At 45.2% G+C, this 26,662-nt stretch overlaps 1 protein-coding gene across 1 annotated transcript in view; it reads right to left on the bottom strand.

Moving 5' to 3' along the window:
- The window catches only part of LOC141258482 (adhesion G protein-coupled receptor F5-like), a 108,481-nt gene extending 83,282 nt beyond the window's left edge, over positions 1–25,199 (bottom strand). Inside the window, exons 1-6 of the mRNA XM_073673475.1 lie at positions 25,095–25,199; positions 23,696–23,744; positions 22,303–22,449; positions 20,894–21,025; positions 7,834–8,043; positions 4,485–4,676 (exon numbers count right to left, since the gene is read on the bottom strand). Of these exons, the coding sequence (XP_073529576.1) occupies positions 4,485–4,676; positions 7,834–8,043; positions 20,894–21,025; positions 22,303–22,449; positions 23,696–23,744; positions 25,095–25,199 (835 nt within the window). The remainder of the gene's footprint in view (positions 1–4,484; positions 4,677–7,833; positions 8,044–20,893; positions 21,026–22,302; positions 22,450–23,695; positions 23,745–25,094) is intronic.
- Positions 25,200–26,662: the final 1,463 nt, after the last annotated feature.

The following is a 26,662-nucleotide window of genomic DNA, read 5'->3' as shown; positions in this document are numbered from 1 at the left end:
ATCGTCCTGGGTCAAAAAATGTAAAGGCGGATGCCTTATCTCGTAGTTTCCCTGGGGCCGGGAATACGGACGACCCGATTCCTATCCTTCAGGAGGGGGTGGTGGTTTCGGCAGTATGCTCTGAGCTTGAGGAGGAGGTATTGGAGGCTCAGGGGGACGCCCCTGTTGGACCTCCGGGGAGACTGTTTGTTCCAGATCAGTTGCGACAAAAGGTGATCGAGGCACACCATAACTCAGTTTTTGCAGGACACCCGGGGAGTAAAGCAACTGTGGATCTCCTCTCGCGTCGGTTTTGGTGGCCTAACTTACATAAGGAGGTGGTAACTTTTGTCGCGTCCTGTGGGGTTTGTGCGCGCTCTAAGACCTCACATACCCGTCCGTCTGGGGCCCTCTTACCTTTGAAGATCCCGGAGCGTCCTTGGACTCATCTGTCTATGGACTTTATTACGGACCTCCCTCAGTCTTCGGGTAAAACGGTCATACTCGTTGTAGTGGACAGGTTCAGCAAGATGGCACATTTTATCACTCTTCCTGCTTTTCCTAATGCTAAAACTCTTGCGCAGGTGTTCATTGGGGAGATTGTGAGGCTTCACGGGGTACCCTCCGAGGTGGTGTCAGATCGGGGGTCTCAGTTTGTGTCCAAATTCTGGAAGGCGTTTTGTACACGGCGGGGGATGCATTTATCGTTCTCATCGGCTTTTCATCCTCAGACCAATGGTCAGACGGAACGTATGAACCAGAGCTTGGAGACATATCTCCGGTGTTTTGTGTCAGAGAACCAGGAGGACTGGGCTTCTTTCTTACCTCTGGCAGAGTTTGCTCTTAATAATAGGCGGAGTGAGTCCACTGGTAAGTCCCCGTTTTTTGGGGCATATGGATTTCACCCCCAGTTTTGTACTTTCAGTAGGGGGGGCTCTTCGGGGGTTCCTGAGGAGGAATGATTTTCCTCATCACTCGCTTCAGTATGGAGAGGGGTGCTGAAGAATCTGAATACTATGGGGAACCGATACAAACATATGGCTGATAGGAGGAGAGTGTCTGGTCCGGACCTAAGTGTGAACGATCGGGTATGGTTGTCTACCAGGAATATAAAACTTAAGGTCCCCTCCTGGAAACTGGGTCCCAGGTTCATCGGGCCGTACAGGATCAGTTCTATAATTAATCCGGTGGCATTCCGTCTTGACCTCCCCCCTACGTTTAAAATTCACAACGTGTTCCACAGATCGTTGCTTAAGAGGTATGTGGCGCCGGTGGTACCGTCACCTTTACCTCCCCCTCCAGTGGTGGTCAATGGTAACTTGGAGTTCCAGGTATCGAGGGTCATCGATTCACGCTTTAATCGCCGGTCCCTTCAGTACCTGGTTCATTGGAAGGGGTATGGTCCTGAGGAGAGGATGTGGGTTCCTGCGTCGGATATTAACGCAGACCGATTAGTTCGGGCCTTCCACACGACTCACCCGGATAAACCTGGCCCTGAGGGTCCGGAGGCCCCTCGTAGAAGGGGGGGTACTGTCACGGGTGTGTCGCCACGAAGATCGTCACGATTACACAGCCTGACTTCTCGCAGCTGAGTTTTTGGTGCTTTGTGTTTTTCGGCAGTGAAGGAGTTAACTCTCTCTCTCTCTGTGCTAGACGAGGTCCAGCCTCGCCCAGCTGCAATCAATGCTGCTGTAGTGGGACTCCTTCAAATGCCTGCCGGTCTGTTAGGGAAGTGTCGGTGAAAGCTTTTCATGCAGACTAACAGAGCGGATCGTTGTATTTGGAGTTTCAGAGCTAAGTGTATTTGGAGTGTTTTTTCCCTTCCTCGCTTTATCATTTATCTCCTTTCCCGTTGGTGTTCCCTCTGTTGTAGTTGTGTAGTTTTTGTATGCAAGGTGGTTTTGGTTTTACCCTTGTACTGTCTCGTTCGTCTAAGTACTGAGTGTGGGCATATTATTACCTGTCCCCTTTTGTTGTGATCAGGGGTCCTTCTCAGGACTAGATTACTTAGGTGCAGGGATCCTCAGGAGGTAGGGGTTACGCTGGCGGCCTGGACCTCTGTACCTTTAACAGTACCTCCAGGTAGAGGGATTAGTCAGGGCCCCAGCTTAGGGTCAGCTTAGGCCCCCTACCTCCAGTACACAGAGACAGCGTGACATGAAGGCATCAAAACTATGAATTAACACATGTGGAATTATATACTTAACAAAAAAGTGTGAAACAACTGAAAATATGTCTTATATTCTAGGTTCTTCAAAGTAGCCACCTTTTGCTTTGATGACTGCTTTGCACACTATTGGCATTCTCTTGATGAGCTTCAAAAGGTAGTCATCGGAAATGGTTTTCACTTCACAGGTGTGCCCTGTCAGGTTTAATAAGTGGGATTTCTTGCGTTATAAATGGGGTTGGTCCCATCAGTTGTGTTGTGCAGAAGTCTGGTGGATACACAGCTGATGGTCCTACTGAATAGACTGTTAGAATTTGTATTATCGCAAGAAAAAAGCAGCTAAGTAAAGAAAAACGAGTGGCCATCATTACTTTAAGAAATGAAGGTCAGTCAGTCCGAAAAATTGGGCAAACTTTGAAAGTGTCCCCAAGTGCAGTTGCAAAAACCATCAAGCGCTACAAAGAAACTGGCTCACATGAGGACCGCCCCAGGAAAGGAAGACCAAGAGTCACCTCTGCTTCTTAGGATAAGTTTATCCGAGTCACCAGCCTCAGAAATCGCAGGTTAACAGCAGCTCAGATTAGAGACCAGGTCAATGCCACACAGAGTTCTAGCAGCAGACACATCTCTTCAACAACTGTTAAGAGGAGACTTTGTGCAGCAGGCCTTCATGGTAAAATAGCTGCTAGGAAACCACTGCTAAGGACAGGCAACAAGCAGAAGAGTCTTGTTTTGGCTAAAGAACACAAGGAATGGACATTAGACCAGTGGAAATCTATGCTTTGGTCTGATGAGTCCAAATTTGAGATCTTTGGTTCCAACCATCGTGTCTTTGTGCGACGCAGAAAAGGTGAACGGATGTACTCTACATGCCTGGTTCCCACCGTGAAGCATGGAGGAGGAGGTGTGATGGTGTGGGGGTGCTTTGCTGGTGACACTGTTGGGGATTTATTCAAAATTGAAGGCATACTGAACCAGCAGGGCTACCACAGCATCTTGCAGCGGCATGCTATTCCATCCGGTTTGCGTTTAGTTGGACCACCATTTATTCTTCAACAGGACAATGACCCCAAACACACCTCCAGGCTGTGTAAGGGCTATTTGACCAAGAAGGAGAGTGATGGGGTGCTGAGCCAGATGACCTGGCCTCCACAGTCACCAGACCTGAACCCAATCGAAATGGTTTGGGGTGAGCTGGACCGCAGAGTGAAGGCAAAAGGGCAAACAAGTGCTAAGCATCTCTGGGAACTCCTTCAAGATTGTTGGAAGACCATTTCCGGTGACTACCTCTTGAAGCTCATCAAGAGAATGCCAAGAGTGTGCAAAGCAGTCATCAAAGCAAAAGGTGGCTACTTTGAAGAACCTAGAATATAAGACATATTTTCAGTTGTTTCACACTTTTTTGTTAAGTATATAATTCCACATGTGTTAATTCATAGTTTTGATGCCTTCAGTGTGAATGTACAATTTTCATAGTCATGAAAATACAGAAAAATCTTTAAATGAGAAGGTGTGTCCAAACTTTTGGTCTGTACTGTATATATATATATATATATATATATATATATATATATATATATATATATACATTAAACAGTAAGTAATTTTTTGTTTTTAAATATTGATCAGCATTTGCAAAGTTATGAATATTTGTGATATACTACATTACCTTTTCTTCTTCCATTTTCTCCCAAACTAGACTCTGAAAGTGTCATTTTAACTGCCTTGTTCATGTACTTAGAATAGCTATTTTAAACTGCAGTTAGTACTCCTGTGTGTCAGCTTTTCTGCTTCTGTTCCCAACCTCAGACACTATTTACAAACTGTCTGAGCATGGTGGAGAGGAGCAGAGGAGCTGACACACATGAGTACAGATATCTATTAGACCTGCAGTTCAAAACAGCTACTCTAAGTGCATGAACAAGGCTGCTGAAACAGCCCTTTCGGTATTGAGTTTTGGGGAAAAAAAGGAATTAAGACAAGTTGATGGAGAATATTATTCCTTTGCAAAGACTGGTCAATATTTAAATAAAGATAAACAGTTTAGCTACTCTTTAAATATATTTTCCGTTAAAATTAATTAATCTGTTAATTTCAAAATGCGTCTGGTTGCCCTTGAAAACAGACAGCAGTTTATTTGTTTCCTGTTGTCAGATCTGATCTACAGTAACAGCTGAACTCTATCCATATCGACTCCTAATTTCTCACAATGAACTGATCTTCGGAAACAGCAAACCTGCCGAATTCTGAATTTAGCTTTAGACATTAATGGGAAAAGATAACACGCTAAATGTAGATTTGCAAAGTGACCCAACATTTGACGTAGATTGTAACTTACCTGTGGCACCATCAATCTGCCATGTCACATTAAACAGGGTAAAGTTGTCACAGCAGCAATAAATAGTCCAGTTAGAGTTATCACAGAAGGTATCAAAGTCACTTGATGTATTAATGTTAACATTGGAAATACTGAGAACGGTGTCTGTGTTTTGTGTTGTCCCATTTACAGTAGAAGAACAGGTATAAGTACCTATAGGGGTTTAAAAGAGAAATTACTGAGCACTGATGGATAATGGTAAAGAAAAAGGAACATAAGCAGTAATAAATTGACTGTACAATAAGTGGTATAACATTGGACGTCAGCACCATGGACAAGGCAAAAATTGCACTTCTGTCACGGTTCCACCCCTCACTGTGTCTGGGATGCAGTTACTGACCGCCCACCCGTCCAATCTGGTACAGGGGCGTGCTGAAGCTGTCAGTACTTTGATTGACAGTTCAGTATGGAGTCTTTTGCAGGGGTGTGCTGAGCTGTCGGTGTTTTGATTGACAGCTCGACAGTCCAATCTGAGACTGGGAGGTGCTGGCTGTATCCACATGTTTTTGATCCCAGGTGATTGACCAATTACTCAGCTGGGCTGTTAGTCCCAGACCTCGGTTAGACGTACAGTACAGACCAAAAGTTTGGACACACCTTCTCATTTAAAGATTTTTCTGTATTTTCATGACTATGAAAATTGTACATTCACACTGAAGGCATCAAAACTATGAATTAACACATGTGGAATTATATACTTAACAAAAAAGTGTGAAACAACTGAAAATATGTCTTATATTCTAGGTTCTTCAAAGTAGCCACCTTTTGCTTTGATGACTGCTTTGCACACTCTTGGCATTCTCTTGATGAGCTTCAAGAGGTAGTCACCGGAAATGGTCTTCCAACAATCTTGAAGGAGTTCCCAGAGATGCTTAGCACTTGTTTGCCCTTTTACCTTCACTCTGCGGTCCAGCTCACCCCACACCATCTTGATTGGGTTCAGGTCTGGTGACTGTGGAGGCCAGGTCATCTGGCTCAGCACCCCATCACTCTCCTTCTTGGTCAAATAGCCCTTACACAGCCTGGAGGTGTGTTTGGGGTCATTGTCCTGTTGAAAAATAAATGATGGTCCAACTAAAGGCAAACCGGATGGAATAGCATGCCGCTGCAAGATGCTGTGGTAGCCATGCTGGTTCAGTATGCCTTCAATTTTGAATAAATCCCCAACAGTGTCACCCGAAAGCACCCCCACACCATCACACATCGTCCTCCATGCTTCACGGTGGGAACCAGGCATGTAGAGTCCATCCGTTCACCTTTTCTGCATCGCACAAAGACACGGTGGTTGGAACCAAAGATCTCAAATTTGGACTCATCAGCCAAAACACAGATTTCCACTGGTCTAATGTCCATTCCTTGTGTTCTTTCGCCCAAAAAAGTCTCTTCTGCTTGTTGCCTGTCCTTAGCAGTGGTTTCCTAGCAGCTATTTTACCATGAAGGCCTGCTGCACAAAGTCTCCTCTTAACAGTTGTTGAAGAGATGTGTCTGCTGCTAGAACTCTGTGTGGCATTGACCTGGTCTCTAATCTGAGCTGCTGTTAACCTGCGATTTCTGAGGCTGGAGACTCGAATAAACTTATCCTCAGAAGCAGAGGTGATTCTTGGTCTTCCTTTTCTGGGACGGTCCTCATGTGAGCCAGTTTCTTTGTAGCGCTTGATGGTTTTTGCAACTGCACTTGGTGACACTTTCAAAGTTTTCCCAATTTTTCGCACTGACTGACCTTCATTTCTTAAAGTAATGATGGCCACTAATTTTTCTTTGCTTAGCTGCTTTTTTTCTTGCCATAATACAAATTCTAACAGTCTATTCAGTAGGACTATCAGCTGTGTATCCACCAGACTTCTGCACAACACAACTGATGGTCCCAACCCCATTTATAAGGCAAGAAATCCCACTTATTAAACCTGACAGGGCACACCTGTGAAGTGAAAACCATTTCCAGTGACTACCTCTTGAAGCTCATCAAGAGAATGCTAAGAGTGTGCAAAGCAGTCATCAAAGCAAAGGATGGCTACTTCGAAGAACCTAGAATTTAAGACATATTTTCAGTTGTTTCACACTTTTTTGTTAAGTATATAATTCCACATGCGTTAATTCATAGTTTTGATGCCTTCAGTGTGAATGTACATTTTTCATAGTCATGAAAATACAGAAAAATCTTTAAATGAGAAGGTGTGTCCAAATTTTTGGTCTGTACTGTAGCTTCAGCTAAGTATGGTTGGTTTTCTCTGTGCCTAGTGTTTTGCTTGATGTTCTTTCATTTCCTGACCTTGGACCTCCTTCTGACCATCCATCTATTTAAACCCTTTGCTCTGATCCGCTATCCTCCTGGTATTTTGACCTCAGACCGTTACCTGACTACTCCTTTGTCCCTTCCCTCTGTTTCTGGCTTTTGACCTCAGACTCCTTGACTATCCCAACTCATGGCTTGTCCGTGAGAAGTGACTCAGTGTCACAACTTCATTTCCCACTAAAAATTACCCCTCCTGAGTGTCCCCTTGCAATAAATAATGTCTCTTGTTTTCCTCCTTTAGAAAGTATTAATGCCCACTTAAAAAGTACTGATGTCCCTGAGTACACGCAACAAAAGTAATATTACCATCTATGTGCCACTCCACGCCATGGAGTCATTTTCTTCACTGCATACAGAGAGGGGGTCGGCGGAGTTGTTGCAATGCAGTGACGTCATTGTGTTTTCTGCTACAGGGCACCAAAGTCTTTTACATTTTCTCCTCTATCAGAGGATCTAATTATCCCAGAATGTCCAGGATGCTACCCAAAATACTCCCCAGGAAGCTGACAAATCTTCCTGGTGATGAGAAAGTCTCCTGAAACCTGCATTTGTCAGCCAAATGGTAGGGGCATGAAAAGGGGACATGACAAAATATCAGGTGCTTCTGCAATTCCAGGGGTACTCTACAAAGTTGTCAAGTAGGAATAAGAAGTAATCTGCGGAGGAAGTCTGAAGTTTCTTCTTTTTGACTTACCCAAATTGTGTTTTTCAGCAGAAAATCCTGCAATTCTGATGAAGCAAGTTTTGTTTGTGCCAAGGTAATACAGATACTTATATGAAACATATGCTAAGAGGTGCAAGTTTAGCAGCTTTGTGATACTCTGTTGGGAGGTGTTTATATGTGTCTCCGTATGACCACAGAGTGGTTGCAATATGTATTTCAGCTCTTTAGCGTTTTAACGGCTTTATCAACTTGCTGCAATATTGTGTAAATTTTTATTGTCAGATATCAAGTTTGTAACCAAATTTGCAAAAAGGTAATGCTGGTCACACCTGTAAGCTGCTGGTTGTACTCACCTTTATCAGAATCTTGAAGATTCTTTATCTTCAGCTCACATAAAGTTACGAGTCCTTGTTTAGTGAAGTTAGTGGAATACCTTGGATTATTAGAAATGTTAACGGAGTTGTGGAACCAGGAAACAGTGGATGCATCGATGAAGCTGCACGTAATCGTTGCCGTGTCTCCTATGAATGGTGTGTCTGGAGACACTGTGTTGTTGGGTCTTTCTGTAAAGGCAAAGGAGAGAAGAATTTCACGATCTTCAATGAAAGAGATGTCCTATATCACAACTATTAGAAAAGATCTTTGTATCTTCATTGGATTGTGTTTTACATTGGAAGGAAAATAATTTTTTTGAAAACTATTCTAAATCTCACGGTGGTGTTCACTTTTTGGCCCAAGAGACAAAAATCCCTATATGAATTCTTAAAGTTTTAGGAGCTGCTCCTCTACGTCTTCATTATGGTTACCTATCATCTGCATGTTAAAATATTACAAGAAAAAAAACAACTCTTTTACCAATTAAATATTACATTGAAGGGGCAGTCCACCACTGTATTAGGAATAGGTAATGGGCCCAAAGTGGTGGGAGAAATCTAAAATATGAAAGTTGCTGTCAACCAGCGGCCGGTGGGGTACACAGCACTGAATACGGAGGAGCGACCCCGATCTGGTAGGAGAGTGTAGATCGTTTTATTTTTCACAACCCGTGGGGGCTATTAAAGTTACGTTTTAAAGTAGTGGACAACCTCTTTAATATGTTAAAAAAGGTCATATAATAATAATTTATAAGCAAAAGCAAAAAACACACACCTGTTAGGATAAGAGTAATCTGTTGGTGATAAAACCCAAGAAAAAAAATCAAAATGAGCATATACCCTGTAGTAAGTAAATAAGTATATAGTAATAGTACAAGAAAATAACATAGGGTACTTAGTTATTATTATTATTATTATTATTATTTATTATTATTATAGCGCCATTTATTCCATAGCGCTTTACATGTGAAAAAAGGGTATACATAGCAAAAACAATTACAATAATCTTGAACAAAACGTGACGGCGACTGGTACAGGAGGAGCAAGGACCTTGCCCGCGAGGGCTCACAAAAGCATCAAAGCCATCCGGCCATGACAAGGTGAACCCAATTGAGATGGTCCCATCCAATCTCTAATATTAAAAGCTCACCTTGTGTCAGCCCACCCCAAGGAAGATAAGGGCAGGGCAGGACCGGGGATCGATTGTTCAGACACCTTTCCATGGGAAGCTATATAGATGAAATACTTAGCTCAAAAGGAGGCCAAGAGACTACGGCAAAACCCAAAAAATTAGCCAGAGTATAAGCTGGTATATGTGCAATGTGGAGGAGGTCGTTAACACTCTGGGCATTTCATAGACAAAAACACAAGAAAAAAACAAACAAAATGAACATATACCCAGTAGTAAGTAAATAGGAATAGTACAAGTTATAACATAGGGTACTTAGTTAACACGATTTTGACCAAAAACACGTAAAAGCCATCCAACCGCGACAAGGTGTACCCAATCAAGACGGTCCTATCCAATCTCTAGTATTAAAACCTCACTATGTGTCAGTCAACCTCAATGTAGATAAGGTCAGAGCGGGACCCAGGCCTTACTCTTCAAACACTTGCCCATAGGAAGCTATGCTTGATGATAGGTATAAGAAACTACAGCAAAACTAAAGAAATGAGCTGGAACATAAGTTGGTATACGTGCAATGGTGCAATGTGTAAGAACATGTTCACACTGTGGCCATTTCACAGACAAAACCTAAATATGTAACTAAGTTAATAGTAATAGTACATGTAAATAACATAGAGTACTTAGCTAACACTAAACAGTACCCTATGATATTTACATGTACTATTACTATTTATTTACTGCAGGGTATTTGCTCATTTAGCTTTTTCTTGGGTTTTGTCTGTGAAGTAGCCACAATGTGAATGTGCTCCTACATATTGCACGTATACCAACTTATGCTCTGGCTCCTTTCTTTACTGTAAATACTATAGATAGTAACACGTGTAAAAAACATAGGATGCTTATTTAAAAAAAAATTCTTCATCAAAAAAGCATAAAAGCCATTCCATTGTGATAAAGTGAAACAAAACAGAATTATTTCTGACTCTAGCTACTCACTTCACTAACCAGGCCTCAAAATAGATGGGGGCAGAACAAGACCAATGCCTGACATGTGCCAACCAGGCCTCAAAATAGATGGGGGCAGAACAAAACCAATGCCTGACATGTGCCAACCAGGCCTCAAAATAGATGGGGGCAGACCAAGACCAATGCTTGACATGTGCCAACCAGGCCTCAAAATAGATGGGGACAGACCAAGACCAATGCCTGACATGTGCCAACCAGGCCTCAAAATAGATGGGGGCAGAACAAAACCAATGCCTGACATGTGCCAACCAGGCCTCAAAATAGATGGGGGCAGACAAAGACCAATGCTTGACATGTGCCAACCAGGCCTCAAAATAGATGGGGGCAGACCAAGACCAATGCCTGACATGTGCCAACCAGGCCTCAAAATAGACGGGGGAAGAGCAGGACCAATGCCTGACATGTGCCAACCAGGCCTCAAAATAGATGGGGGCAGAACAAAACCAATGCCTGACATGTGCCAACCAGGCCTCAAAATAGACGGGGGAAGAGCAGGACCAATGCCTGACATGTGCCAAGGAGGGCTCAAAATAGACGGGAGCAGAGCAGGACCAATGCCTGACATGTGCCAACCAGGCCTCAAAATAGATGGGGGTAGAGCAGGACCAATGCCTGACATGTGCCAACCAGGCCTCAAAATAGATGGGGGCAGAGCAGGACAAATGCCTGACATGTGCCAACGAGGCCTCAAAATAGATGGGGGCAGACCAAGACCAATGCTTGACATGTGCCAACCAGGCCTCAAAATAGATGGGGACAGACCAAGACCAATGCCTGACATGTGCCAACCAGGCCTCAAAATAGATGGGGGCAGAACAAAACCAATGCCTGACATGTGCCAACCAGGCCTCAAAATAGATGGGGGCAGACAAAGACCAATGCTTGACATGTGCCAACCAGGCCTCAAAATAGATGGGGGCAGACCAAGACCAATGCCTGACATGTGCCAACCAGGCCTCAAAATAGACGGGGGAAGAGCAGGACCAATGCCTGACATGTGCCAACCAGGCCTCAAAATAGATGGGGGCAGAACAAAACCAATGCCTGACATGTGCCAACCAGGCCTCAAAATAGACGGGGGAAGAGCAGGACCAATGCCTGACATGTGCCAAGGAGGGCTCAAAATAGACGGGAGCAGAGCAGGACCAATGCCTGACATGTGCCAACCAGGCCTCAAAATAGATGGGGGTAGAGCAGGACCAATGCCTGACATGTGCCAACCAGGCCTCAAAATAGATGGGGGCAGAGCAGGACAAATGCCTGACATGTGGCAACCAGGGCTCAAAATAGACAGAGGCAGAGCAGGACCAATGCCTGACATGTGCCAAGGAGGGCTCAAAATAGGCAGGGGCAGAGCAGGACCAATGCCTGACATGTGCCAACCAGGCCTCAAAATAGACGGGGGCAGAGCAGGTCTAATGCCTGACATGTGCCAACCAGGCCTCAAAATAGACGGGGGCAGAGCAGGACCAAGGCCTGACATGTGCCAACCAGGCCTCAAAATAGATGGGGGCAGAGCAGGACCAATGACTGACATGTGCCAACCAGGGCTCAAAATAGACAGAGGCAGAGCAGGACCAATGCCTGACATGTGCCAATCAGGGCCCAAAATGGATGGGGGCAGAGCAAGACCAATGCCTGACATGTGCCAACCAGGTCTCAAAATAAATGGGGGCAGAGCAGGACCAATGCCTGATATGTGCCAACCAGGCCTCAAAATAGACGGGGGGAGAGCAGGACCAAGGCCTGACATGTGCCAACCAGGGCTCAAAATAGACAGAGGCAGAGCAGGACCAATTCCTGACATGTGCCAACTAGGCCTCAAAATAGACGGGGGCAGAGCAGGACCAATGCCTGACTTGGGCCAACCAGGCCTCAAAATAGATGGGGACAGAGCAGGACCAATGCCTGACATGTGCCAACCAGACCTCAAAATAGAGGGGGCAGAGCAGGACCAAGGCCTGACATGTGCCAACCAGGCCTCAAAATAGACGGGGGCAGAGCAGGACCAACGCCTGACATGTGCCAACCAGGCCTCAAAATAGACGGGGGCAGAGCAGGACCAAGGCCTGACATGTGCCAACCAGGCCTCAAAATAGATGGGGGCACAGCAGGACCAATGCCTGACATGTGCCAACCAGGCCTCAAAATAGATGGGGGCAGAGCAGGACCAATGCCTGACATGTGCCAACCAGGCCTCAAAATAGATGGGGGCAGAGCAGGACCAATGCCTGACATGTGCCAACCAGGCCTCAAAATAGATGGGGGCAGAGCAGGACCAAGGCCTGACATGTGCCAACCAGGGCTCAAAATAGACAGAGCAGAGCAGGACCAATGCCTGACATGTGTCAACTAGGCCTCAAAATAGACGGGGGCAGAGCAGGACCAATGTCTGACATGTGCCAACCAGGCCTCAAAATAGATGGGGACAGAGCAGGACGAATGCCTGACATGTGCCAATCAGGCTTCAAAATAGACGGGGGCAGAGCAGGACCAAGGCCTGACATGTGCGAACCAGGCCACAAAATAGACGGGGCAGAGAAGGACCAATGCCTGACATGTGCCAACCAGGCCTCAAAATAGATGGGGGCAGAGCAGGAACAAGGCCTGACATGTGCCAACCAGGCCTCAAAATAGACGGGGGCAGAGCAGGACCAATGCCTGACATGTGCCAACCAGGCCTCAAAATAGATGGGGGTAGAGCAGGACCAAGGCCTGACATGTGCCAACCAGGCCTCAAAATAGATGGGGGCACAGCAGGACCAATGCCTGACATGTGCCAACCAGGCCTCAAAATGGATGGGGGCAGAGCAGGACCAATGACTGACATGTGCCAACCAGGGCTCAAAATAGACAGAGGCAGAGCAGGACCAATGCCTGACATGTGCCAATCAGGGCCCAAAATGGATGGGGGCAGAGCAAGACCAATGCCTGACATGTGCCAACCAGGCCTCAAAATAAATGGGGGCAGAGCAGGACCAATGCCTGATATGTGCCAACCAGGCCTCAAAATAGACGGGGGCAGAGCAGGACCAAGGCCTGACATGTGCCAACCAGGTCACAAAATAGACGGGGGCAGAGCAGGACCAAGGCCTGACATGTGCCAACCAGGGCTCAAAATAGACAGAGGCAGAGCAGGACCAATGCCTGACATGTGCCAACTAGGCCTCAAAATAGACGGGGGCAGAGCAGGACCAATGCCTGACATGGGCCAACCAGGCCTCAAAATAGATGGGGACAGAGCAGGACCAATGCCTGACATGTGCCAACCAGACCTCAAAATAGAAGGGGGCAGAGCAGGACCAAGGCCTGACATGTGCCAACCAGGCCTCAAAATAGATGGGGACAGAGCAGGACCAAGGCCTGACATGTGCCAACCAGGGCTCAAAATAGACAGAGCAGGACCAATGCCTGACATGTGTCAACTAGGCCTCAAAATAGACGGGGGCAGAGCAGGACCAATGCCTGACATGTGCCAACCAGGCCTCAAAATAGACGGGGACAGAGCAGGACGAATGCCTGACATGTGCCAATCAGGCTTCAAAATAGACGGGGGCAGAGCAGGACCAAGGCCTGACATGTGCCAACCAGGCCACAAAATAGACGGGGCAGAGAAGGACCAATGCCTGACATGTGCCAACCAGGCCTCAAAATAGACGGGGGCAGAGCAGGAACAAGGCCTGACATGTGCCAACCAGGCCTCAAAATAGACGGGGGCAGAGCAGGACCAATGCCTGACATGTGCCAACCAGGCCTCAAAATAGATGGGGGCAGAGCAGGACCAAGGCCTGACATGTGCCAACCAGGCCTCAAAATAGATGGGGGCACAGCAGGACCAATGCCTGACATGTGCCAACCAGGCCTCAAAATGGATGGGGGCAGAGCAGGACCAATGACTGACATGTGCCAACCAGGGCTCAAAATAGACAGAGGCAGAGCAGGACCAATGCCTGACATGTGCCAATCAGGGCCCAAAATGGATGGGGGCAGAGCAAGACCAATGCCTGACATGTGCCAACCAGGCCTCAAAATAAATGGGGGCAGAGCAGGACCAATGCCTGATATGTGCCAACCAGGCCTCAAAATAGACGGGGGCAGAGCAGGACCAAGGCCTGACATGTGCCAACCAGGTCTCAAAATAGACGGGGGCAGAGCAGGACCAAGGCCTGACATGTGCCAACCAGGGCTCAAAATAGACAGAGGCAGAGCAGGACCAATGCCTGACATGTGCCAACTAGGCCTCAAAATAGACGGGGGCAGAGCAGGACCAAGGCCTGACATGTGCCAACCAGGCCTCAAAATAGACGGGGGCAGAGCAGGACCAATGCCTGACATGTGCCAACCAGGGCTCAAAATAGACAGAGGCAGAGCAGGACCAATGCCTGACATGTGCCAATCAGGGCCCAAAATGGACGGGGGCAGAGCAAGACCAATGCCTGACATGTGCCAACCAGGCCTCAAAATAAATGGGGGCAGAGCAGGACCAATGCCTGACATGTGCCAACCAGGCCTCAAAATAGACGGGGGCACAGCAGGACAAATGCCTGACATGTGCCAACCAGGCCTCAAAATAGACGGGGGCAGAGCAGGACCAATGCCTGACATGTGCCAACTAGGGCTCAAATTAGATGGGAGCAGAGCAAGACCAATGCCTGACATGTGCCAACCAGGCCTCAAGATAGATGGGGGCAGAGCAGGACCAATGCCTGACATGTGCCAACCAGGCCTCAAAATAGATGGGGGCAGAGCAGGACCAAGGCCTGACATGTGCCAACCCGGCCTCAAAATAGACGGAGGCAGAGCAGGACCAAGGCCTGACATGTGCCAACCAGGCCTCAAAATACATGGGGGCAGAGCAGGACCAATGCCTGACATGTGCCAACCAGGCCTCAAAATAGATGGGGGCAGAGCAGGACCAATGCCTGACATGTGCCAATCAGGCCTCAAAATAGACGGGGGCAGAGCAGGACCAATGCCTGACATGTGCCAACCAGGCCTCAAAATAGACGGGGGCAAAGCAGGAAAAATGCCTGACATGTGCCAACCAGGCCTCAAAATAGACGGGGGCAGAGCAGGACCAATGCCTGACATGTGCCAATCAGGCCTCAAAATAGACGGGGGCAGAGCAGGACCAAGGCTTGACATGTGCCAACCAGGCCTCAAAATAGACGGGGGCAGAGCAGGACCAATGCCTGACAAGTGCCAGCCAGGCCTCAAAATAGACGGGGGCAGAGCAGGACCAATGCCTGACATGTGCCAACCAGGCCTCAAAATAGACAGGGGCAGAGCAGGACTGGAGCCTGACATGTGCCAAACAGGCCTCAAAATAGACCTGAGCAGAGCAGAACCGGAGCCTGACATGTGCCAACCAGGCCTCAAAATAGATGGGGGCAGAGCAGGACCAATGCCTGACATGTGCCAACCAGGGCTCAAAATAGACAGAGGCAGAGCAGGACCAATGCCTGACATGTACCAAGCATGGCTCAAAATAGACGGGGGCAGAGCAGGACCGGAGCCTGACATGTGCCAACCAGGCCTTAAAATAGACGGGGGCAGAGCAGGACCGGAGCCTGACATGTGCCAACCAGGCCTCAAAATAGACGTGGCAGAGCAGGACCGGAGCCTGACATGTGCCAACCAGGCCTCAAAATAGACGGGAGCAGAGGAGGACCAAGGCCTGACATGTGCCAACCAGGCCTCAAAATAGACCGGGGCAGAGCAGGAGCAAGGCCTGACATGTGCCAACCAGGCCTCAAAATAGACGGGGGCAGAGCAGGACCGGAGCCTAGCTGTGATTAAAACCTGTGAATGGAAAGCTGAGTATATAATGGTGCGCCCCCAGGAGGGGTTGGGGGAGGAAAACATAACTAGTCAGGAGCCGTCCTACACCTTGTCGCGCTCGGATGGCTTTTATGCTTTTTTGATCAAATAAATGTTAAGCAAGTGTAGCACCCCGAGGGCTCGGCTGCTACAGGGGTATTGCACCTCAAACCAGAGGTGTGATATTCCACTCCCAGGTAAGGATGGAGTATGGACCAGGGCTCGGTAGGCTGCATGCACCACACACACCCCATTTCCGAGGGACAGCTCAATGATGCTCCCACAGAAGTGCAGGCACGACAGCTTCTGTCCCTGGCTGGAGTGGGGAGGGGAAGGAAAACCCAGTGGTGTAGGAGCAGATAGGGGTTGGGTCTCTGGGCATATGTAGGAGCCCATTGGTTGCAAGTCACCTGGGCTCACACATAGAGGGAGGTATAAAAGGTGGCCACCATCTTAGATCAGTGCAGTCTGGGAGAGGAAGTGACAGAGCAGGGCCTCTGTGGAGCTTTGCTCCGGAGGCGGGCCTAGCCTGTGAGGCCAGAGCCAGCAGAAAAGACAGGAACAGAAAGGAAAGGAAGAAAGGAACAGAACACCAAGAGAAGCCCAGAGACACGGAGGCAGAAGGAACCCTAAGGACCCAGGAGATTGTGGGTGACGGGTTGGCAGAACAGGGTACCGGAACCTAAATTGGTGGAGGCAACAGATTCCTCAGCCAAAGACGGGAGGTTGTGACCACAGCTTGGTGCGACCCCTCACTACATCCACCCGAAAGGCATACCGTATAGGGTCAGGGAAAACGGAGATAGGTTTCGCCAACAGAAGGCCTGAGGGAGCTGGACAAAGGTGGGTCACTGGTGGGGACGGCCAGAGAAAGGAAGAGAAGGGAGCCCTGTGCCACGCTCTGGAATTGCCTGGAAGTTGGTCGAGCCCCTTGCCTGGTGGACGCAGCACGGCTTGGGCAGTCACCGCCAGTACCGAGGTGACTAGGACCAGTAAAGAACTGTGAGTAAAGCATTGGAAATTGGAACCACATGTCTCTGTGATTCTTCGCCGCACCAGCACCATTAGTACTGGGACGCTCACACCATCACTCCCATCTTCCACATTAGCTGCCCTGAGGCAATACTTCTCCCGTGGGGAGTTATCCCATACTTGGCTGCGCAAACAACATCAGCCTCAGCGGTCTGCAGAGCAGCGGCGGTCCCCACTGACCGCAATCCACGGGTGGCGTAGTCGGACATTTGTTATTACCTAAGACTGCCACTGGTTTGACCGCCCTGGGCACGGACCGGGTCACCGCCACACTGAGACTACAACCCCCAGCGATCCGGCTCCGGGTATCCCCTGCACAGCACAGGCCCAGGGGGCGCGTCACAAGTACCCTCTATTTTTTTTTACAAGCGTTGCTATCTTTTTACTGCAGTGAGGCTATATTTTTATTTTTGGTTATATACCATAATTTATGAGGGCTGGTAAACTCGTTACTTAACTAAGCCTGATCTGTATGCCTGAAAAGAGCCAGTAAAATATTTGATAAGTGGACATCCTCTTTAAAATACAATGTATGGAGAAAAGTATGTGCCCCTTCCACATTACACCTGGGGCTTTTTTTTTACCTCGCATTCTACATCTATAGCCATTGGAGTTATAACATCTTCCACTCTTCTGGGAAGGATTTCTAGAAGATTTTAGAGGCATCTGTGGAAATTTGTTCCCCTTCATCCAGAAGAGCATTTGTCAGATCCTGATGTTGAGGAGAGGCTGGGTTCACAATCCCATAGCATTATCCTCCTCCACCAAACTGTCCACACAGCATAATGCAGTCAGGGGGTAATATTTTCTTGGCATTCACCAAACCCAGACTCGTCCATCAGTTGAAAGATAGAGAAGTGTGAGCCGTCACTGCACAGAATACGTCTCCTCTAGAGTCCAGTGGTGGCGGCTTTACACCATCACCATCGGCATTGTGCTTGGTGATGTACATGCATGCAGCTGCTCGGCCATGAAGCTCCTGGCGCGGGCGCAGTGTCTGTGCTGATGTTAATACCAGAGGAGGTCTGGACTCTGCAGTTGTGGGGTCAGCAGAGCTTTGGTGACTTTTCTACCCTCAACGCCGTGGCTGAGTTACTGCGGTTCCTTTCACTTCTTAATAATATCACTCACAGGTGATGGGAGAAGATTTATGAGGAAGAAATGTCATGAATGAACTTGTTACCCCGGTGACTCCTATTACAGGATAGCGCAGGTAACCGGTGAGCTCTGCACCACTGGACATTATGTCACTTTAGTAAAGACAGACAGCATGGCGGGGGGCCGGATGTTATACGCTGGGGGTGATGGGTCCGGATGTTATACGCTGGGGGTGATGGGGCCGGATGTTATTCACTGAGGGCGATGGGGCTGAATGTTATTCACTGGGGGCGATGGGCCAGATGTTATTCACTGAGGGCGATGGGCCAGATGTTATTCACTGGGGGCGATGGGGCCGGATGTTATTCACTGGGGGCGATGGGGCCGGATGTTATTCACTGGGGGCGATGGGGCCGGATGTTATTCACTGGGGGCGATGGGGCTGAATGTTATTCACTGGGGGCGATGGGCCAGATGTTATTCACTGAGGGCGATGGGGCCAGATGTTATTCACTGGGGGCGATGGGGCCAGATGTTATTCACTGGGGGCGATGGGCCAGATGTTATTCACTGGGGGCGATGGGCCAGATGTTATTCACTGGGGGCGATGGGGCCGGATGTTATTCACTGGGGGCGATGGGGCCGGATGTTATTCACTGGGGGCGATGGGCCAGATGTTATTCACTGGGGGCGATGGGGCCGGATGTTATTCACTGGGGGCGATGGGCCAGATGTTATTCACTGGGGGCGATGGGGCCGGATGTTATTCACTGGGGGCGATGGGCCAGATGTTATTCACTGGGGGCGATGGGGCCGGATGTTATTCACTGGGGGCGATGGGGCCGGATGTTATTCACTGGGGGCGATGGGCCGTATTTTATACACCGGGGGCGATGTGCCAGATGTTATATACTGGGGGTGATGGGCCAAATGTTATTCACTGGGGACATTGGGCCAGATGTTATTCGCTGGGGACGATGGGGCAGATGTTATTCACTGGGGGCGATGGGGCCGGATGTTATTCACTGGGGACGATGGGCCAGATGTTATTCACTGGGGGTGATGGGCCAGATGTTATTCACTGAGGGCGATGGGGCCGGATGTTATTCACTAGGGGTGATGGGCCAGATCTTATTCACTGGGGGCGATGGGCCAGATGTTATTCACTGAGGGCGATGGGGCCGGATGTTATTCACTGGGGGCGATGGGCCGTATTTTATACACCGGGGGCGATGTGCCAGATGTTATACACTGGGGGTGATGGGCCAAATATTATTCACTGGGGACATTGGGCCAGATGTTATTCACTGGGGACGATGGGGCAGATGTTATTCACTGGGGGCGATGGGGCCGGATGTTATTCACTGGGGACGATGGGCCAGATGTTATTCACTGGGGGTGATGGGCCAGATGTTATTCACTGAGGGCGATGGGGCCGGATGTTATTCACTAGGGGTGATGGGCCAGATCTTCTTCACTGGGGGCGATGGGCCAGATGTTATTCACTGGGGGCGATGGGCCGTATTTTATACACTGGGGGCGATGTGCCAGATGTTATATACTGGGGGGTGATGGGCCGGATGTTATACAGTGGGGGCGATGGGCCAGATGTTATTCACTGGGGCGATGGGCCAGATGTTATTCACTGGGGCGATGGGCCAGATGTTATTCACTGGGGGCGATGGGCCGTATTTTATACACCGGGAGCGATGTGCCAGATGTTATATACTGGGGGAGATGGGCCAGATGTTATTCACTGGGGCGATGGGCCAGATTTTATATACTGGGGCAATGGGACAAAAAATAAGATTCCATTGACTAAGACATTTGTCCCAGTACTTTTCTCTATTATGGTGATGGGCCAGATGTTATTCACTGGGGTGATGGGCCAGATGTTATACATTGGGGGCGATGAACCAGTTGTTACACATTGGGGCAATGAGGCTGGATGTTATACACTGGGGGCTATGGGGCCAGATGTTATACATTGCCTTACTATGGGGAACGATGTTATACCCTGGGGGGAGAGGGGTCTGGAGAACATACTGTACTTCAGGAGCAATGGGGCCAGATGTTATACACTGGGGCAATGGGACAAAAAATATGAATCCATTGACTAAGACGTTTGTCCCAGTACTTTTCTCCAATGTAGAGTATGTGACTCTACAATCTTAGGAAGGTAGAACCACATGCAATTGTCTAAAATTTACAAAGGTCCCTCACAACCCTTCGTCCCTTTGTGTGATCCCCTCTTGTGTTGTGGGGAATATTTTCCAGCAGGCCACTTGTCTATTATCATTTATGTTTATGCAAATACAACTAAAGTTACTCATAGATAAATGCACTCACATCATGTCATACTTATCAAGGGCGGGCCAGAATAACAGCCATGTTATATGATTTGGTGTCAGAGGAGTTATGCTAACAATGAGGCTCTCCGAAGACAGAAGTCATAATCCATCATAACACAGTCAGCACTGACCTTTAGGTCTAACTCCACTCAATGACTGAAAGTTTAGCTGTCAATCACAATGCACGGCTCAATCCCATGTCTATGATATGAGGCGATATTGGGGTCCTCACACTTTTGAGCCAATGTAGGGTCATTCCTGTCTTTCAAAAGTAAAAAAAAAGCTATTTTAACCTGATATAGTCACTGTCAAACGCTCCTTAAGAAATAAAATAAAATCTGTAAAATATATTAAAAAAATTAGTTATAGAAGAAAAGTTACACGGAGTTTGGCCATAGATCCCCCTTAGTCTAGTTCCAATGCTTTCATAACTTTAATTTCCAGTGATTCCATATTATATAAATCATAAAAACCTCATTCCAAGACACTGATTGTGACGACTATCTTCTAGCCAGTTGAAATATGTGGAGCAGGTAAAATAAATAATAAATTACATAAATTACGGATGTGATGATCGTCTTACGTATGCAGTATTTTTGAAGCGGAAGTGTGGTGACACATATACACTCAGTGTCTGTACATGCTCCCAGAGTCCCAATACAGTCGTACCCCATGCTGCAACGGCACGTAGCTAATGATCCACTCAAATTGCAGCCTGAAAAATATAAAAAGAGAAAAAAGTCACATGGACAAGGTAGAATGCTGTAATTGTGGTCAGGGCCGGCCGCAGGTTTAAACGGACTTAAGGAGGCAGAGTCCTAGTGAGCTCCTTTTTGCTATAGATTTTTTCTTATTTTTTTTTGGTCAATAGAGATGTATCAGTTCTCTAGTTTTTATCATTACTATTTTGGGGTCCAGATATCTGTCTGATCTCTTTTTAGTCTCTTTTTGGGAAGCCGAAGTGAATTCTGCAATTTCAGTTTTTTATGTCATTGTTTATTATATGGGATAAATGTTATAATATATTTTTTAATTTGGATAGGTACTTATACTGCAATACTAATTATGTATTTTTTTTAATTTGTCAGATTTTATTTCTCTTCTGGAAAAAGTGTAGTGATATAAACTTTTCTATGATAAAAAAAATATATATATTTTTTTCAATAATTTTTTGTTGATGACTTCATGACTTGATACAATACATTGCAATACTGGAATACTGGAGTGTATTGTAAAATTACCTTTCTCGTATGAAGCCCAACCACAGGCTCAACTTCATAAACATGGCAAATACAGTGTCTTTTATTAGATCCCCCCATTGCCATGAGGTGGACCCTGCAATCATGATGCAATGGTTGAACTGTAACTGGAAGGGAAACCTTCACACATTTCAAACCGATTAGATGCTACGGTCACAATTTACAGCGGCATCCAAGAGGTTGCAAGAAGTTAGACTTTTGCAAGCAGTTAGACTTTGGTACTAGCTATATAAAAAAGCTGACAACCACATTATATATCTAAGGATGGGCATAATGAATAGCAGATATTACAAGTTCAAGCCTGGGTGCCATTGGTGGTGCTAGCCGTGAATGTGGTGTAATTTTGGTTGAAATTAAGGGTTGCACAAAGCTAATTATTTACAGTTACCAATGTTTAAAAAGTGGGATACTTTTTGGCCAAGTTTGTATACTTTTTTTTGTATTGGGTTATGGGATTTACCCGGCAATATGGAGACTGTTGGTTATTCCATGACTCAAGCCAAAAATGGGGTAGAGTGGTTTATGCACACCCCATCCCTTTTTTAGCTCACGAGACTGTTGGCAGATACGGGTGTACAGATTGTAGTAATTTGAGCACTGGAGACATTTATGTTTCCCGCTACTGAAACATGGGAACCCAACATTTAGGAGGGATCTTGGGAATGTTTTTTAAGCAGTAAATACATTGTATCATTTATAAACTCACATTCACCTGAGCAGCAATGGGACTCACCTGGTGCAATATCCAAACTTGATAATTTAGTTGTGTTACCCAGATTTAAGGTGCTTATATTTGCCCTCAGGAAATCTGTAATGCCTTTTTCCATTCCGACATCTGGATAACTTATTTCAATGTCAACCTCATAATTTGTTGGAGTGCCTGTAAGAGCACAAATAGTTTATATGGGCACACAATAAATGCAACACAGAGTTAAGCAAAATTCTGGACTGAAAACGATTGTTAAACCGAGGGGTTATATTTAGTGCTGGAAACGCTATCCCTGAGTAGTGCAGGTTGAAACCTAGGGGTGGTCCTTAGTACTAGAAACCTCACCCCTGAACACTGCAGGAGAAAATCTGTGGGGTGATCATTAGTGATAGAAACTCCACCCCGGAGCAGTGCAGGATAAAATCTATGGGGTGATCCTTAGTGCTGGAAATCCCACGTCTGAATTGTGTAGTAGAAAACTTATGGGTAGTCCTTAGCGCTGGAAACCCCACCCATGAGTATTGCAGGAGAAAACTTAAGGGGACCTCCTTAGTGCTGCAAATCCCATTCACATCTGAGGAGTGTAGGAGAAAATCCACAGGGTGATAATTAGTGATAAAAACTCCACCCCTGACCAGTGCAGGTAAAAAAAATGATGGGGTGATCCTTAGTGTTGGAAACCCCACCCCTGAGCAGTGTAGGAGAAAATCTAGGTTTCTATCATTAGTGCTGGAAACCCCATATAATAGTGCAGTAGAAAACCTAGATCATGGTCCTTAAATCAGGTAATCCCATTTCAAAGCAGTTCTGGATAAAACATATGGGTGGTCGTTAGTGCTGGAAAGTTCAACCCTGAGCAGTGTAGGAGAAAACTTATGGGTAGGCCTTAGTGCTGGAAACCCCACCCATGAGCAGTCCAGGGGAAAACCTATGGGTGGTCCTTAGTGATATAAACCCCACCCATGAGCAGTGCATGGAAAACCTATGAGTGGTTCCTACTGCTGGAAATCCCACCCATGAGGATTGTAGAAAAAAAATGAAACTAAATGTGAAATCATATATTTGTGTTTCCACTACTACTTCACTGCTTACTAACTAATCATTGCATTTAATGAGAGCTGTATAAATCAGTGAACGTCCATTATCATCAAAACAGAATAAAGGTAACATGGATGGACTATTTAGGGGCTAAAGGAGGCCCATAAATGGTTGGAGCTCCTGGAATAATTGTATAAGCCAAACCCTTTGCTACAAATCATCGATGAATCTGTGATTTTTGACAACAATGTCTGGAGTATACAGAGAGCCTTAAAAAAAACTAAGGCCCTAAGTCATCAAGACTGATGTTTTACACTCCAGTCTTGATCATATGTGCGGTGGAGTAAGATGCTCTAAATTCATTAAGAGATCTACGTACCTGCACGTTTCTGTCGAACCAATAATCCACGGTTTTCGATCCTGAAATTCTAAACAAAAGTTAAATTTTTCCATGTATGTATTCACATATTTATTACATATATCATAGAATATTAATATGGTATTCCAGGACTTAGGGCATAAAATCAATGGGGCTCCGACAATCCACAAATCAATATCCAAGCGCTTAACAAAAGATTAAAAAAACATGAAATATTATTTTTTGCAAAAAAAAAAAAAAGAAACAATTATTTTTATTTCTTCTAAAAATGAATTTGCATACTCGTTTCGCGATTTCGAGGAAGTATTGAAAAATGCAAGGAATGCAAGAACATTTTCTCTGCAGGCGAAAAACACGCAGAGCAAGATAAGTCAAAGGGGTTTTCCCAGAATCGAGATCTATCACCTATTTACTAGAAACGTGATAAGCGTCAAAATACAGGGACCTTACTGCTGTGACCTGCACCGGTCACAAGAATGGGTCCTATTTCCCCCATTTCAAACTCCATGTTAACTTTATACCCAAATACTGTCTTATAGGGGCAATTTATACTTTCACGCAATGCCCATGTCATACAACTATTTGGAGCCCAATAATAATGCAAAACAATACCTCAATATATATCATATAGTACCAAAATAATACTAACATATATCGCCAAAATACATAATACCAATACCTTTCCATTTCCAAATAAAACTGCAATCTAGTATTACATTAATTCTACCATCCAACGACTGAATAACACCATATAATATTATACCAATATATTCCCTTACACATTATAGATACTATCTCTATTAAATGTCCAAAATGTTCTGACTCCAGTAATACGTGAAACGCTGACATAATGCTGATATTACTGCCATATTGTCACCACCAAACCTTGCAATCCAATTCTTCATTTAGGCTGCGTGCCCACTATGCGTTTTTCAAGCGTTTTTGATGTGGAATTTCCGCAGCGTAAAATCTTGCAAAACGCTTGGTAATCCGCACCCCATGATCCCCAATGAAAATCTGCATGTTCTGTGCACATGCTGCGGAAATTTCCACAGCGGATTTTCCTTGGGGAAAAATCTGCAGCATGTTCATTATCTGTGCGTTTCCGCATGCGGATTTGAGGTCACAATGCATTTGAAAAAAGAAAGTCAAATCCACATGTAAAAACGCGTCAAAAACGCGTGTAAAATCTGCAAGCATTTTTACTGCCAAGAACATGCAGGAACGCTGCGGAAATTTTCTGCTTCAATTCTGCATCATGGGCACATAGCCTTAAACCACCGGCCCACAGTGGTATTTGGGGGACTGAGGGTGAGCACGGTGCCCCAGGAGGGATGAGCAGGAGGATGCACCAAACCTTACAAAGCTTCTACTGGAATAATTTATGATGATCACTTACAGACGGATGTAAAAAACCTTCCAGATCTTGAGTCTTTACTGCCAAGGAAATGTCCAAGGAAAGATGAATAAAGAATAAATATAGAATTGATGTGAAACGCGTCATTGTGGATGAGAAGCTGAAACAAAACATCACAATATAAGGTAAGAAGGAGGCTTTTAGTTCAATGTTGTTTTATTAATTTTGGAATTTTTTCAATTTTTCTTTCTTTCCTTTTCTTCTTCTTTCTTTCTATTTCTATCTATCATCTATCTATCTATTATCTATCTATTATCTATCTGTCTATCTATTATCTATCTATTATCTATATATCTATTATCTATCTATCATCTATCTATCTATCTATTATCTATCTATCATCTATCAATCTATCTATTAGCTATCTATTATCTATCATCTATCTATCTATTATCTATCTATCTATCTATTATCTATCTATCATCTATCTATCTATTATCTATCTATCTATCTATTATCTATCTATTATCTATCTATCTATTATCTATCTATTATCTATCTATCTATTATCTATCTACAGTATATATCAATCTTACATCTATTATCTATCTATTATTTATTATCGATCATATCTCTATTATCTATCTATCATCTATTATATATTATCTATCCATATATCTATATATTATCTATCATCTATCTATATATTATCTATCTATTATCTATCTACAGTATATATCTATCTTATATCTATTATCTATCATCTATCTATATATTATCTATCTATTATCTATCTACAGTATATATCTATCTTATATCTATTATCTATTTATTATCTATTATTAATCATATATCATTTATCTATCATCTATTATATATTATCTATCCATATATCTATTATCTATCTATTATCTATTTATATCTATCTCATATCTATCTATGAATCTATCTTCTTATACTTATTTATCCATCTGTCTATGAAAATCTATAGATCTTGCACAATGATGATGTTTCAGGGTTCTAGACCAGTGATCAAACTACTTAGTATGTAAGTGCCACACATGGACTAAGTAAAACAGCTGAAAAAGTTAGAAAAGTAATAAAGAAAAGGAAAAAAGTACAAAAAAATAGCAGAAAAATGTTTCGCCATTAAAACCGCATTTCTTATGTAATAACAAAAATGAAACAAAAAAAAAAGTGAATGTAGTATCTTATCGTAGCGTCGGGAACAACCCAGTCAATAAATCTTTCACATTTTTTAACTTTTTTTTAAACACCGTAAAAAGAAATAAGCAAAGCAAAAATGTTGTTTTTTCATCATACGGCTGCACAAAAAATGGTTAATATGTGATGAAAAAGTTGTATATAGAGAACAATGGTATGAATTAAAGCATTGTCTCGCAAAAAACAAGCTCCCACTCAGCTTCTTCAGCAGAAAATAGAGAAGTTTAAGCGCAATATAAATACAGGGATGCAACAACAAATTGTTTTTGCAAAAAGTAGCAAAACATAAAAAACAATATAAATTTGGTATCGCTGTAATAGTACTAAACCAAAGAACAAAACCGTTTCATCAGTTTTACCGCATGTCGAATGCTGCAAAAAAATAT

The sequence above is a fragment of the Phyllobates terribilis genome, unplaced genomic scaffold, assembly GCF_046119375.1.
Source record: "Phyllobates terribilis strain yellow unplaced genomic scaffold, ASM4611937v1 Scaffold_3__8_contigs__length_932513732, whole genome shotgun sequence".
Taxonomy (NCBI): domain Eukaryota; kingdom Metazoa; phylum Chordata; class Amphibia; order Anura; family Dendrobatidae; genus Phyllobates; species Phyllobates terribilis.
This window is presented reverse-complemented; position numbering and strand designations above follow the sequence as displayed.